Consider the following 17120-nt stretch of genomic DNA (forward strand, 5'->3'; position numbering starts at 1 on the left):
GGATTAAAAAAAAAATTGATTAAATTTAGATTAACTGACACACAATTTCTTTATTAAAAGGAAAAGGTTGAAGTGAATGTTAAAAATGCTTGTGACATTATTTTGACAGTGATAAAAAAAAACAGTTTCAAGAACACACAATAAACAACTCATGCACTCTGTTTAAGCTTAAGTTGTAATAAAGCAAATAAACTAATACTGCTGAAGATGAAGTCAAATCATGGATCTAAATTTACAAGATGAAAGGGTGGGTTCATGTTGATCGAAACAAATTCTTTTCAAACCCCCCCTTGACAGCTAAAGATGTGAAATAAGTAAGATAATCATCAAATATATACAGAAAAGAGAAACTATCTTTTCTAGATCTTGAGTATACTGAATCCTTTACTGAGTTATAATATTGTAAGTTCATTGCATTAAAGTGAAAGAAAGAGCCAGGCAATTAAATTGACCAATAAAATATCTTGATATTGAAAAACTGGTGACTTTCAAAACTGGGGATATTGTATTCTTTTCACAGCAATATGCATTGACTGTGTAGGTAAAGGTATAATCTTTGACTAGCTTGCATGCTAGCTAAACCGTGAAGGTATAACTAGGTAAGGAGTTCTACCCTCCTTTTGGAGTAGTCTAGTCCTAGGGACAGATAGATCTGTTATCTTTTGGACTTGTCTGCTTTTAAAGGAGGGTAGTATACATAACCCAATAATAACTTCACAGTTCAGCTAGCAAGCAAGCTAACAAAAGATATTACCTTTACCTATCCACTCAATCTGTTTTGCTGTAGTACAAAATATTCAACTTATAAGGTTACCACCCAACATTATGTTCCTTCGCCCAATGAATTATGGCAACTAGTTTTGCCCCATATTTTCTTCATTTTAAGGGTCTACCTCATCTATATCAATAAAGACAAAAATGTTTCTGAAACGAGCCAGACCATGATTTGAAATCATCTCAGCAGTCTATTGTAAAAGTGTAGTAGCTTAAAAAAGGAAAATTAACTGCATCAATGTGAAAATACCTTCTATTGTAACTGTATAGTTATTCCTATCAACAAAGGATGTATAACAATTATAAACCTACTGCTTTATAAGTCTATTGGTCTTATAAAGACTTTAAAGTCCGCCCAGAATTTCATTTTCGTATTAAAAGTAAAACAAAGTAATGACATAAAACTAAATCTTATCATTTCACCCAATAATCCCTTGTGAACTTAACTATACAATTTTTTCTGATTCAGAAATTTTTGTGGATATAACCTTTAAAATATAAAAAAAAAAATGATACATGCATCTTTACCAACACTATAAATTCGTGTTTTTCATTTCTTCCAAAATATATGTACCAAAAAATGTCTGTCAAAAAGACTTAAATAAACTAAAGTGATCCCAATCCCTTTAATTAAAAAGGTTGCAATAACAGAATGAAACAACATTTTCAAATATGAAATAAAAATTACAATTTTCTCTTTCAGCGAAGCAAATCAATTTCTTAAAGTGAGACAAAACTTGAGTACAACACAAAAAGCTGATATATATAAATAGTACATTAAATATACTTACAGGTACTTGTTGGTAGTGGGGGTCTCCCTGAGCCACATTTGACTTGTCGTTTATGTTCTCCTGTAAATAGACAAATTCAATGTTAATGGGCATGACAAAACCATGTAAATTTTATAATATTTGTGTCCAACTCTATGAGATACATAAATAAGTTTCTTAGGGACAACTTACTTGGTAGTGTAATATCACATATAGCTCAAGCAAGCAATATGCTCAGCATGTGTAAAAATGATGAGTGAAAAAGTAGTCTGCTTGGCCTTAATCTGATTGGTTTATACAGTTTTAAGTATATATCTACTTCAATAACTTTCAATCACAATGGAAAACAGACATAATTCATCAAGAAATGTGATATGAAATTGAAATGTCATTGCAGTTTATAATATATCAACAGTTCTAAACAGAAATTTCGTCAAATCCCTTACATAAATGTTTGTCTCAGTATTTTGACACAATACATGAATACTGATAACTAAATTTTGGAGTCAAGAGTGGGTGGGGCTCCCTCATTAAAGAAAGACAAATGAAACGTATGTGAGAAAAAAATAGTAAAAAAACCAATATATGGTACATGTAGTGGCGTGGTTGTCTTCAACTTATATTCATCTATACTTGGATTTTTAACAGCTTATAGGTCTGGGACAATACAAAAACAGCTTTAATCAGATTCAACACCGTGAAAAATTTGAAAATGAGATGTATTCTTCTACACAAAATCTCAACGTTAGCACTAATTTCTACAAGATTATAATTTTTATCAATTTGTGAAAAGCTATCAACAATTATGTTAATATGCCAAGACTGATTTGTTATAAGCAAAGACAAACTCTTAAAAGATGATCAGCATTATATGAAGTTGCTGCACTTCAAAGTAAGCATTAAAGAACAAACCACAAAAATGCAAATCTAACCCTCCCCTTATTTAGGATCATAACTTAAATTCAATAGACATTAGAAATGGTCAGAAGTTTACTTGGAGACATATTAGAATTATAGCTAGACGTGATGTTTAACTCACAGGTATTCTTACCTGATTAAGAATAAAATTAAAATTTAGTGGCAAAATCCATTTTTAATGTGGCATGTGATTTTTCATTTACATATATTGTATTGACATGCGTGTCAGTCTCAAGAGGCAACAGACAAGTGATGTGTCAAAAGTGAATGAATGTAATCACCAAATAATATAACCGGTCATTGAAAAAAATAGGAACAAAAAGGATGATAGAATGATGTTGTTAGCAGTATGTGATACTTCCTTAGACTTTAAAATTCAGTAGTTGGTGCAGACAGCAATACTTTTGCTTATTTTGGAGACTGAACAAATATCTCAACATTGACCATTTTTTGAGAAAATTTGGCAAGTTATTTGCCTGATCGGTGGACGACTCCTTTTGTGTTCCACTATAGGTGGATCTAAGAAATGTAAATGATTTCTCAAACAGGGAACATATATGGTAACATCTAACAGCAAGTAAAAAGCACAATCTTGTTAAATATATGACTGAGATGATGTGAAAATTTCGCCTTTAACAAAAACTGACAATTATTCAAAATATGGAAACAAAAATGTGTTAAGATGAAATTCAAGCAATATATACAAAAATTTACCTGCCTGAGGTTTTGATCTACAAGCATAATTTCAGTCAATTGACTACCTGAATTAAATTTTTCTTTAAGTGATCTTTTTTTTAATAATTCTACTTTGATGAAGAAAAAAAATGCATTGAGGATAAAGTATTTTTTCTGAAATGTCAATTAACCAAATTAAAATTGTGATTAACAATAAACACTTAAGGTCAAACACACATATTGGTACCACTCATCCCACTGAAATATAATGATAAATTTATCCCTTATAAACTGGCAGAAATTGGTCAATTATTTTTAGAAGAATCTCAAGAGAGTTTTGGTGTTGTGTACCATTAGTTGTATATTAGTTACCATGCCTTATACACAGAGTATATCCATCTTCAAGTTAAGATACTAGTTATAGTAATTGAACAAAGTAAGTTCTTATACCTCTGATCCACTTCTCCTTGGGGCAACATCCTGCTGTTTAGGTTGTACCACCCCATGGAATGAAGCTGTTCTCTTTACATTGGATCCAGGCTGTGGTACAGACACACAGGAATCTGGCTGGTATTGAACTGGCTGTGAATAATTGGGCTGAACACAAGGGTCTGTTGTCTGTTGACTAGAAGAATCTACTACCCATTGTGGCTCTGTGTAGTTCTGCTTAGTAGGCGTGGCTGGAGTAAACGGGACTCGTTGATCTGATCGTGACCTATAATAGTCAGTACAAAGTAATACAGATATTACAAAATAACTTGATTGTTTGCTATGGATGACAGATATTAATAGTAATCAACATCATTAAATCCCCAGAGAACACTTTTTATTTACTTTATTGATTTATGATGATTCAGGTAATTAATCAAACAAATAACAAGGTCTAACTTCCTGATTACAAAATCTGCTTTGTCATTTTCAAAAGTAGACTATTGGTTTTTCCTCCTTTTAAAAAAAAAAAATTATGTCATGTTTTTCATATTTTTTATTCTACAGTGCAGCCTCATTATGTATTTATCTTTAATATAGCAATCATTCTGGATTTGAGGGATATGTTGCCAAAAACCCTTAAAAGAAGAGAACATTTTCTTCCAAAGTATATAATATTTGAGAAAGTGTTTAACAAGTGAGTAATCTATGTATTGATTTTCCCACCTGGTACTCAGAACTTACCTTCTGTGTGTTTGGTATGGTTTCTTGGCCGTCTGTGGATCATCAGACTGGGTACCAGAAGAACTATCACTTTGTGGTACACCTTTAGAATCCTGACTCATGTCTTGGTCACTCCCACTCGTTCGTCTCGGTCGTCTTCCTTCCTCTAGGTTCAAATTCTGGGACTCTGACTTTTTCTTTATTTTATGTCCTCTTTCTCTTAATGTTTCTTCCTGACTTTTGGAAAATGTTTGTAATTTTTGTAAAAGTTTGCTAACAATACCACTGTTTGTCTTTTTCTCCATGTCTAACTGTCTTGCTGCAGATGAAGATTGGAGTTCACTTAAATCTGGATCTGAGCTATTGGAATGAGCTCTACGTCTACTGTCACTGTAGGTTGGAGAGGAATTCTTAGATGGTGACCTCCTAACATCGGAAGCTATGTCTTCGTTACTGCTGTTTGACTTCCTGTGACGAGGGGGCAGGGCTGCTGTATGTGTTTCACTGTATTCCACACCTCCAGCTGATGGACTTCTCTCAGAATTCTGACCAGCTGATTTTGTAGAGCTCCTGTGTTCAAGAAACTCTGCTACTGTCCTTTTCTTATCTGGAAGAGATTTTTCCGATGCATCTGAAGGAGCAGGACTACTCGGTCGGCTGCCAGAATTGTGACGTCTTCTGGCATCAATAACAGGAACACCATGACCTTCACCCTTCTTAGCATGGGTATTACTGTCAATATCTTTTCTCCATTCATAGTCTTTACTGCTTGTTCTCCTATGAGTTTTTTCACTCTTTGTACTATCATTATCTGATCCCCTACCACCAGAACTATCTCGTCTGGATGGCTTTGGGGAGGAAGTTGGTGCATTTTCGGCTGTATGAACACTTTCAGAACTTCCATAATATGCCAAGTCTTTACTTCGAGTCCTTTTATGACCTTTAGTTGATTTTTCATGGCTTTCTTGAATTTGGCTATGAGCTGCAGAAATCACCTGCATCAATGAATTCTGTGTCTCAATAGTAAAAGTTTCTGACATTTTAGATCCCATTATAGATGAATCCCTGTGTTGATGTTGACTGCCAGCTGGAGGGGATTGTTTACTACTTGATGGCTGGAATATTTTAGGTTGATTCCTCTGTGATGAAGAGTCATGCTGATCCTTCAGTTCAGAATCAGGAGACTGACCCCTGGAATCTCTACTACGGCTACGTTTATGTGTATGTAGCTTAGGCTGTATAAAAATTCCATCTGCAGCTGAACCTGACCTTGAACTTGGTCTGGATGACTTTGACTGCTCTGGTTCCCTGACTGGATCCTGATCACTTGCACTAGATTCCTTTCTTTGTGTAATTCTCCTATCTTGACGAGGAGATTTAATTCGTTTTTGTCGCCTCTGTTTCTCCATTCTATAACGTGTGACATCAGAACTTTCAGTTGAATCTAGGTCAGCCTCCTTTTCACTATCATCTGATCTGTTATTATCACTGTCACTGCTATAAGAACATGTCCTGATATTTTTACCAGAAATTTTTGACAAGGCAGCCATGATAACATTTGACATATTAGATTCACCAAGAGCAGACACAGCTTTCACATATAATCTGTTGAAAAGAAAGAGAGATAAATATATGTTTTTTCTTGATGTAAATTGAAAGCTTCTCTATTTTTTAGATATTATAAAAATAAGGCAACATGAACAAAGAGACAAAGTAACAACAATCCACTAGAGTTCAAATGACAAAAACATAAGCTATTATTGTTGTATTTATTCTCTCTCTCTCTGTCAAACTTTAATGCTTATCAAGAATTATTCCTATACAATACAGTTACTTTTACATATATGTCTTGCTATGACTTTTCTAAATAAATTTGTTTCTCTGACTTGTACATATATGTGTGTGCATTTGAGTAATTTTAGCATGCATATATATTGCTCATTACTAAATAGCTTACTTGTAAGTGTGATTTGTATCTAGTCCATGTAATAATGCCTTCTGCATGTTGGCAGGAATCATAGATATGGCATTTTCATCTACAAACACTCTGTACCCTGAAAATAAAGTCAATTAAAGCATTAAATTCTATTTCTAAATTTCACTTCTGCAATCTAACATATAAAATCGTTAAGGTTACAGACACAATATTCAAGTAGAAAAAAGTAAATGGTATAATGTTCATGAAATTGGATGAAAAATGCTAATATCATCTTTGGTAATGTCTCCTGATTCAAACTTTTTAATAAATAGCAATATCAATTTCAATACCTTACAATTCTTGATACAAGTACATTACTTAAGACTTATTAGTTGTGCTTTAGTCTTTGAAGAGCAACATTATACATAGCAACTTACCCAATATAGATTTACTAGTTTCTCTATTCATGTTATCTAGAATTTTAGAATGGTTCCATGACAACACTACAGAGTTATTCCCTTTGTGTTCCAGCTTGACATTTCTTGGTGGTGTGGGGAATCCTGGCTGTGGAACACTCATAAAATATACCTCTTCTTCTTCTGATGGGAAGGGAGATAAAGAGTGTGGTACTGTTCCTGTAATATAATATCATTCAATTAATAAGGTACATTTTATCAAATAGATACGGTGGATTCATTCTTATATGGGGATCTGTAAGTACAGGTGAACCACAAATCTAAATGTTCAACAAACTACAAATTTTCTAAAATCTTTATATGTAGATTTTGACAAAATCATGAAATCAAATATTGATAAAAATGTAAGTTTTTCTAATTTGAAAAAAGTTTATGCCTGTGAAAATATATGAATCCACAGTAATTTCAATACAAATACAATTTTAGACTATAATTTTATTTTAAAATTTGATCTGAACAAACTTTCAAGACAATATTCATCTGATATTGAAGGAGATGTGGGCTATATGACAAGGATACAGCAATCATATGTCATATATTTCAAGGACCTTTAGATGCTAGCATATGGTGCTTAACTATAGACTAGTTTTATAATCCTGCATACATACATAAGTTAGTACTAGTGATATGTCTTATCTTGAATCTAGTATATGTACTGATGAAACAGAACATCACATGATAAATATTTAATAAGATGGAGATACCTTGTCCATGAGGAAATGAAAGAACTTTTGTGTGTTTAAGAATCTCTGGTGGGCTTTAAAATATATAACTTGATGTTGAAAGATTTATGATTTATCAGCTGAAGCAGAGGATTGCAGGCAAGATTTGTTTGAACTATAATAAAATATGGCTCATAATGAGATTTTTAATCAACCACACCCAATTAACATCCCTGTAACTTTGAACCCTATACAATACATGTATTGTATTGCTAACACTATCTAGAATAAAACCTTTCAAATAAACAAACTATTAAAATAACAAACTAAAGAAATGGAACATTTTTCTGAACGTGTTGTCTTATACCAGGTAGAAATTTCCTGAAATATTGATTGCTTTTTGTTTAAGATCAAGATGATTTTATTAGCAAGTGGTGATTGAATGTATATTTGCAATTTTGGCTTCATTATTTTACCCTAGAATGTTTATGATTTTATGATAATGAACCTTGTAGCACACAACCTCCATAATTTCAGAATCATCTCTGCGAGTTTGGTTTCTCTTTATTACAGATTTAATGTATTTACCCCATCTTGCTTCTGTCTCTGTGTTTTCATCACAACTTGATGTATCATCATCATCGTCATAACCAGTTACCATAATGGTTCCTTCTAGAGCTGAAAATAGAAATAAAGCAACTTAAGTAAAATAAACAGCAGGATGAATATATTTGATATCTTTTTATATTTCTAAATATATTAATGTGGTTTTATTTACTTTTTTTATACTACATGTATTTGTTGTGTTTATGATACCTTTGGTATATAAAACATTATATTGTGTTATTTGTCACCTCTGAGAGAAACACAGTACTCTGCTTCTTTTATTCGCCTTTGTAAAGAACAAAATAATTTGTCATGTTTTGGTCCCTGTTTTTTGTTATATTTTTGTCACCTTTTGTGAGGAACAAAATATTTAGTTGTGTTTTTGACACCTTTTGTGAGGAACAAAATATTTAGTTGTGTTTTTTGACACCTTTTGTGAGGAACAAAATATTTAGTTGGGCTTTTGACAACTTTTGTGAGGAACAAAATATTTAGTTGTGTTTTTGACACCTTTTGTGAGGAACAAAATATTTAGTTGGGTTTTTGACACCTTTTGTGAGGAACAAAATATTTACCCCGGTAGTTGTGTTTTTGACAACTTTTGTGAGGAACAAATTATTTAGTTGTGTTTTTGGTCAACTTTTGTAAGGAGAAAATGATTTATTATAATTTGTCATCTTTTGTGAGAAGAAAAGTTGACAAAAAAAAATACATATATTGTTTGTTCAGGCCACCTTTTGTAAGAAAAACATATTTTGTAGCATTTTTGTCAACTTTTGTAAGGAACAAATAATTGTGTAGTGTTTTTGGTAACCTTCTGTCAAAATAAAATATTTTGTTATATTTCTATCAACTTTTGCAAGGAATAAGATAATTTGTAGTGTTTTTGTCACTTTTTGTAAGAAATAAAATATTTTGTTGTGTTTTTCTTGCCTTCTGTCAGAGACAAAATATCTATTTATGTTTTGACACATTTTGTAAGGAACAAAATAGTTTGTGGTGTATGTGGACACATTTGTGAGGAATTCAATATTTCTTTTGTTTTTGGTCACTTTTGTGATAAAATTAAGTATACCACTTACAAGTGTTGTTGCCAGTATCCATGGAGTTGAAATATCCACTCTGGAACACAACACTTGAAACAGACTGTAAAGCTTGGGATAACTGTGCTACCTATAGGAAAAATAATCAAATATTTAGGATCCAAGACATAAGCATCAATATATTCAAGTGTAACTAAAAAATAACATAGATGTAGGTCTTTTGTGAAAGAGACAAGTCACTTGACACAGCTTATTTAGATGTAGAGCTAAAAATAAGGAGAACATAAGATGTCCCTATTGAATCATAAAATATAATCATAATCATGAATAGTAAAACATTAAAAAACAGATGTTAAAAACATTACACAAAAAAAAAAAAACATTTTCAAGCTGCAGACCAAATACAAAATAATTCCCTTTCATAAACCCCAAGAACACATTGATAGAAGTTTCTCTCCAAGGACGGAATGTTGGATGGAGGTGGAGAAGTTACTAGACCTGATTTGCCATTAGTGACTCAGGTAAAAATACAGATAGCAATGTGTTCTTATCTACAGCTTTATATGGGTTGGTATCAACAACGCTGGAGGTTTTAAACTACCTTGACCACCCATGAGGTTCTTCTACTGTCAGTATCTTTTCTTTTTCATACAAACTTAGAAGTAAGCGTTGTTTTTCTTTATGTTGTTGGCTGAATATTTTTTACTTAAGTTTAAAGTTAACAAAAGTTCCATTTAATTTAAGTCATACCTGGTTTTGCAAACTTGCACATGCTTTTTCTAGTTCTGTGTGACGTTCCATATCTACTGTGTTACCATGCCGACTAGATCTTCCTGTATCCATGGCTTGTAGCGTATTTTGTATTTCCTCACTGTAGCTATCGTCATGTCTATTTGTAGATTTAAATGACTGAGAATCTAGCACCTCGTTCTTCCAACTCTGTAAAGACTGTACCTGGAATCACAAAAACAAGTCATACTAAAAATTTAGACATCAATATGATTCTGAGTTAAAATAAAACTGTTAAATGCCTCAATAAGGTATGATTTTGTACAACATAGATGCTCATTTGAATCTGCTTGAATTTATATGCCATTACTTTATTATCATCTAAACTTTATGTTAGTTCAATTAATATGCATGTGCGCTTCCATATGAACATTTTGGACTGTTTGTTAAATGTGAGCCTTCTAAGGCAACAATGCAGTATGGGCTTTGCTCATTGTTGAAGGCCTTACAGTGACCTATAGTTGTTAATTTCTGTGTCATTTGGTCTCTTATGGAGAGTTATCTCATTGGCAATCATACCACATCTTCTTTTTGATATTTGAATATTTGAATAGTGTTTTAACAATACAGGTCACTATATAACACCCATCCAATGCATAGTACCACTGAAAAAACTTTTAAGGAAAAAATATAGCCAATATAGTTATATCAGTTCTTAATTTGCAGGAAACAAATGGTGTTTCAAGTGGAGCAGGATCTGCTTATCCTTCGAGAGCACATGAGAACACCTCCAGCTTTTCATGGGTTAGTGTTGCTCAGTCTTTAGTTTCCTACATTGTGTTTTGTACTGTTTTTTTGTCTTTTTTTGTGTTTTAATAACCCTTTGATTTCTTCCTACTTCTTTATTATCAGTATAATGGTTTAATATATAACATGAAAGCATTTCTTTTCAAAATAACCAAGTTATTATTCATCATTGGAGACCAATAACTTAATACTGTGTTCACATAATGCCTCCATTATGTAATGTTCACATATTTATTTTAGAATAATTGTTCATATACAGTTTGATAGCATTAATTAAGAATTTAATTACATCCGGTATTAAAGTTGAATAGTTCTAGATTGATCTTGCATTCTTCGTCCCATGATGATACCCACTAAAGTACAGAATCATCATGAGGACGGTGTAAATCAGGATGTGTTTGATTGGCATATCTAGAATCATCATGAGGATGGTGTAAAACAGGATGTGTTTGATTGGCATATCTAGAATCATCATGAGGACGGTGTAAAACAGGATTGTTTGATTGGCATATCTAGAATCATCATGAGGACGGTGTAAAACAGGATGTGTTTGATTGGTATAAATAGAATCATCATGTAGGACGTTTTTCCACACCAGTAAAGGAAAAAAGCTTAGCAATAGCAGTGTGTTTGGTTCCATGGGGAAATAGCTAGGAACCTAATAATATTCAGCGGTTATAGTTTGTTGATGTGGTTCATAAGTGTTTCTCTTTTCTTGTATTTTATATAGATTAAACCTTTGGTTTACCAGTTTAAATGGTTTTACACTAGTAATTTTTGGGGCTTGCTCTTCGGTGTGAGCCAAGGCTCTGTGTTGTAGGCTGGACTTTGACTTATAATGGTTTTCTATAACAAATTGTGACTTGCATTGAGAGTTGTCTCATTGGCACTCATCTATATCACCAAAATCTATAAATAGAGGGTCTAAATCTCTGTTTTAAAACACTGCCAATGACATACTAGTTGAATAACATATTAGACAACCTTAAGCATTTGTTCTACAAAGTTGCAAAACAATGTAGAAAGTACAAACCTCTTTCCACAAATATCTTAAGGCTTCTAGTTGTAAAACTCTCTGATGTTTTTCATCTTCATAAAGTTTTCTTTGTCTATAAAATAAAAGAATTGATTTCATAAATGAAAATGGAAACTCATTACCGTATGTGATGGAGACATGCACATACTCACAGCAAATCTAACCTGAAATCAACTTCTTTCAAACACATGTAATTAACCATTTAAGTTTACGTGTTAGTGAAACATGAAACCCATGTAAAATCCTCAGATGTAGAAATCTATATCTCAAAATTAATATCAAACGAGCAAAATATAAACATTTAAAACCTGCTGAAATAATTTGCTTTATGTGATTAAATTGTATTTTGGAAGCTAACATCAATATATTAGCAGGTTATAGTTGGTTTGTATTGATTGTATTTAAATGAAACTTTGAGAGATGTTTGTTTTTATGCTTCATACACAACATCAAACACTTAACTTATTGTAAACCTTCTATAAAATCATATTTAGTAAGGCTATCTTTAAACTATTAATCTAGACACGAAACTCATTGATAAATTTGGAGGTATTTCAATACAAAGTATTAGTAACTTAGAACAATTATGAGTATTTAATTTCATAATAGGCAAATATTCATCAGAAGTAATTTTAGACAATCTGGAAGTCTCTTAAGTGTTTGTGTCAAAATGACATCATTTCTATTCCAGCATTCATGTAATTGTATCAATAATGAAGGCTAAAAGTGTTGTAATTTTTAATTGTTAATAACATTGGTGGCGTCTATTGTTTCAATTATCTAGCTGAAATCTAAATACTAGTAAACTTTAGTCAACAGATATCTGCTCTTTGTTTGGGTTGTTGTCTCTTTGACATATTACCCATTTCCATTATCAGAGTTGCCCAGTTGATTGAGGATTTGATGGTCGCAAATGCAGTTTTAATGACGACTGAAAGTGGAGCCAGAAAAAAAAATATTTGAAACCTTCAAATGTAAAACTTATGTTGACAACTTGCGGAAACTTCTGTTATTAATTCTCTTATAAGCAATCTAACATACTTGTCTAATTCTGATCTCAGGATAACGATATGATCCTCAGCTCTCTTGGCTCTCATCTCCTTCCTCACTGACACAGCCTCAGGGTGGTGTTGTCTTGTCCAGTACCCTCGCCATCTTGTCTGTATCATTATGGCTGCTTTATGTTCTGCAAATAAACAAAGGGACAGTGACTCTTTTGGAATCTAGAGGTATGTCATGTTTTGTACAATACAATATGAAAACATCATCATGCCTTTGATTGAATACCTACTGTTTGAGACAATTCTATCAGTACAAAGGGTTTTGGTACTTGTTCTTTTAATATATTACCCAGAATGCTAAAGATTCTGGCCCTGGCCAACTACAATATATCTAGTTGGCTTCTTGCTGATGTTTATTCCTTATTGTTACTTGGACAATGCCTGATGCTGACATACAGATAAAGAAATAATGCATAGAAATAAGCATCTTCACCTTAAATATAGATATGCAATGCACTTAGTGGAGATTATATAATCTTTAAATGCATATAAACTTTACATGAACAGTTAAGGTTTAATGTATGTGTCTAACCAGCATTATTTCACATACAGATTAATTTAAGTACACTATTGATTGTATTATTATATCATGTATATGGTGTAGCACTTGGTAAATTGTTAAAATCCCAATTTAATTAATTTGGGATAAATCTGATCCATGATCTTCTGCATTGCTAACTGTTTACAATATTACACAGAGTAGTAAATTTTGCTGAACAAACAATCATTATACAACCTTAATTTAAGATCAAACAACTTCAGGACTATAAATCTAGGTACATTGTATCCCAGAACTATCATCAATTCTCATTACAAAATGTCACCAAGAACACTGAATAAAAATATCACCAAAGTTCCAGATCTATTATGATGTTGTTTCCAGGGAGCTTAACCTTTCATGACAACTATCATTGACACAGCTATTCTTATATATAATCTGTCACAACTTCATTAGGAAAGTGATATTATTTATATACTAACTGATCTATTATTCATGTGACAAACACATTGCAAAGCTTAAAATAAATCAGTCATCAGTCATTTTGAAAAAAGTTCTCAGCTTTTGTCTTCTGACAAACTGGAACTATTATATCATTATAACTGTAGGTGAGTACAGTCAGCATTACATTCCTCCCTAACAATCCATCTAGGCTGAACTCAAGCATAGTCATTCAAAGTATTTTATTTACTCCAAAAGCTCTATAAATAGCCACTGGTAAAAGCTCACTGAACATGTATGGTGCTTTAAACCCCCCTTAGCAAATGACAAGTTCTAAAGGGCATTCAAGAAAATCAATGTGAAATGATTAGAAAGAAGCACCTATCATTGTCATGAAAATAACCTGCAAAATAACCAGAGATAATTAGGAGACAATAATATATGCTGGTATGATTTGAGACTTGTCCAGACAATATAGAGGAAGGTTAACAGTGGGCATTACTCCTGAATCAACTTATTCTTGATAACTTCAGCACAATCATGCCAGCATCAGAAGAAGGCTTAGAGAACCCAGGATCCAAACAACATTAGTTTGTGTATCAAATTTAACTAGATGTATCTGTTATACCGCCTATACCTGCTGTGTGCACTTTTTAGTTCTTGATGCAAAACATAAATGAATATATAATGTATAACTAATTACTTTTAACATGATTCTATCAGAGTTTGGATGATGACAAAGCAGATTTATAGCACTGTGAATAAGTTATAGATCTGAGTTATATTTTATCATATGAATTTGCAGAGAAGATGAAAGAGAATATTAAGTCAGATTGTTGTATGCACATTAACAATGTATAATTATTCAGTTTAAATGACTTTCTCTTAATATATCATTCAGATTTAGTTTTATATTAACATAAATCTATGGTAAATTAGTTGGAGAAGTATTTCCAATGTTTTTTAAAGGCCATAAGTAATTTTTAGAATAAAAAAAATGCACTACTAGTATTAAGTAGGTTTTTTAAGTCGAAATATATTCAAATTGAATGATAACCTTGACCTACAACCTTGAAAATCTTAAGCATCTAGTTAACTGATGAACTCTGAACAAACTAGTGTTGAATTTTGCACGAATGTTTAATTTCATGGTTTTGCCATTTGTTATTTTGTCTGCATAAAAAAATAGTAATTTGTTGAACACTAAATTTTGAGGTTCACCTCCACCCAGGAAATCCTTAAAAATTAATATCTTACCAATAATATTGAATCCACAGTACATTTTAAAAGGAAACAGGTTAAGAAGAAAAAAACTACAATACTCAAGGGCAAAACTGTGAATTAAAGTTTGTTTGTGCAGTCCCCAACCTTTAAAAAGACACTCATCATTACAATATTATCATTCAATGAACTAAATGAGACTATCATAAATAAAGGGCAGACTAGAGGTGAGAAGAGTTAAAAAGTCTATTATAAACTGAAACCTAATATATCAAACAGCATTTTTTTTAGCATGGCATGGGGTTAAAGTCAGAAAGGATACAATACTTCATAAATTTAAACATTCAAAATCGTCAAAACATATCACTTTTCTTGGTCAATTATGACATTGTTACTTGCAAAATTAAAGTTGTATAGAGTTCATAATGATTTTTTTTAATATAATTCAAACATGTTAACTAATTATAAATAATACAAAACAAAATATCAGTGACAGTACCTAGACCTAATATGTTTATACCATAATAATGAATAATTTATTAAATGGGAACAAAACATCTACTTTGATTTCAATATAAATAATTAGTTACCTTTATGTCCCATGTTTCAATAAAATCCAATTATTGATGTGAAGTTAAAATTAACATCTAAATAGCCAAATCTATTTCCTCTACCACGATTCAATATTTTATTGTAGTCTATATACCTCACAACACTAGTTGTTAGTAAACAGACTAGTAAAACTTAAGGGATTATGTAGGGTGATTTAACCTGCATTATATATGTTATATAGCTACAATTTTGGAACACACATACATTCTCAATAAGATTAACTCCATACCAGTTATATATACTTGTATAAGTAAATACCTGATTGAGGTTTATATACAATTTATTGTAAATTCAGAAATTATTGCCATTTTGTCATTTTAAAATAAAATGCGATTTTGATTTTTGCGATATTCAGAAAAATACGGCTAATTATTCAGTTTTTTGTTATTCTAAAAACAAATAAAAATGCGAGTTTAAATTATAGTGATTATAACCCTGTTGCATTTTTGGCAATAATAAAAACATCACAATAATTTCTGCATTTACAGTATTGCAAATGTACTTATATTATCGGTAGATGTCTTAGATAAAAATATAGGACATCTTGAAGTGATGTTTCTTGCTACTCCTTTTTTATCCCTTTTGGTCGTAGAGCTACAAATGTTTCTACGTACTTTTACAAACCAGGCTTTCTTATGTTTGGTGTGAGCGGTCCTGATGAAGGCAAATCCAGAAAAGTGCTTCAAATGCAAAACATTTATACTGTGTATTTTTTACCAACATTATTTTCAGAAACATTCCAATTAAGTTTTCTTAAAAAAAAAAAAAAAAAAAAAAAAGATTGAACCACACACTTACTCGAAAAAAATTGCATAGGGCAGTTTGACAAACACTAATTTTGATCATTGAGAAGCTTAATATTTTCTTAACATAATTGAAGTGTTAAGCTGATTTATACAGAGTTATCTCCCTGTAGTGTTAGGTACCACCTTAAATATGACTAGTAAAAATAATGATACCTATTCCTATCTGCATAATATGTTTCTGGAATAACCTTCATCAGATAACCTTCTGATATTTGACACCTAGCTTCATACAATAGTATAACTTTCTAGAATTATTTCTTTCAGATTATTGTTTTACAAACTTAATTGACATCCACTAATTATCACCTGATTTCTCTGCAATAGTGATATTGACCAAATAAGGATTGACAAAAGTTTGTTTTGGTAAACAAAGCCATTTATAAGTGTATTTACTACATGTGCCATATCACCTGATTATCACCCCATTACATGATGGCTAGAAATATACATTTAATAAGTCAATAAAGAAAGTCATAACACAAACAGCAGGTTTTAAAATCTAAATCAGGTTACTTATTATTCACACCTTATTATAGGGATAATGGGTCTACAAACAGATTACTGTAAAGTGGTTTTAATTTATTTTTTTTTTGCAATTTCTGGGGCAAGCCTGTTTGCATGGTTTATTTTTTTATTTTTTTGGGGCCAAGTCTGTTTTTTTATTTTTTGCATTTTTCTGGTCCCAAATTTTAATGGGGCTATTTTCTTGTGGTAATATGTCCTGCTAATAACTTTCTACAAATTAGGAATAACAATGACTTGAGGCATCATTGAATGTATACCATTATTATAGTATTTTATAATCTTTCAGTCAGTTTAATTGAAGTCTTGAGCTGGCATGTCAGTTAACTGCTAGTAGTCTGTTGTTATTTATGTACTATTGTCATTTTGTTTATTTTCTTTAGTTACATCTT

At 31.6% G+C, this 17120-nt stretch overlaps 1 protein-coding gene across 9 annotated transcripts in view; it reads right to left on the reverse strand.

The window, feature by feature from the left end:
- LOC143048110 (uncharacterized) overlaps window positions 1-17120 on the reverse strand; it is a 79144-nt gene that overhangs the window by 6253 nt on the left and 55771 nt on the right. For 6 of the 9 annotated variants that reach the window (XM_076221568.1, XM_076221572.1, XM_076221571.1 and 3 more), the window contains 10 exons: window positions 12608-12752; window positions 11564-11639; window positions 9745-9948; window positions 9034-9124; window positions 7934-8023; window positions 6645-6842; window positions 6247-6343; window positions 4311-5894; window positions 3588-3852; window positions 1566-1625 (listed from right to left, as the gene is read on the reverse strand). In XM_076221568.1, the coding sequence (XP_076077683.1) occupies window positions 1566-1625; window positions 3588-3852; window positions 4311-5894; window positions 6247-6343; window positions 6645-6842; window positions 7934-8023; window positions 9034-9124; window positions 9745-9948; window positions 11564-11639; window positions 12608-12752 (2810 nt within the window). Of the gene's footprint in view, window positions 1-1024; window positions 1051-1565; window positions 1626-3176; window positions 3194-3587; window positions 3853-4310; window positions 5895-6246; window positions 6344-6644; window positions 6843-7933; window positions 8024-9033; window positions 9125-9744; window positions 9949-11563; window positions 11640-12607; window positions 12753-17120 lie in introns of all 9 variants that reach the window. The other 3 variants (XR_012969744.1, XR_012969743.1, XM_076221573.1) reach the window with 3 other exon arrangements.

The sequence above is a fragment of the Mytilus galloprovincialis genome, chromosome 10 (assembly GCF_965363235.1).
Source record: "Mytilus galloprovincialis chromosome 10, xbMytGall1.hap1.1, whole genome shotgun sequence".
Taxonomy (NCBI): domain Eukaryota; kingdom Metazoa; phylum Mollusca; class Bivalvia; order Mytilida; family Mytilidae; genus Mytilus; species Mytilus galloprovincialis.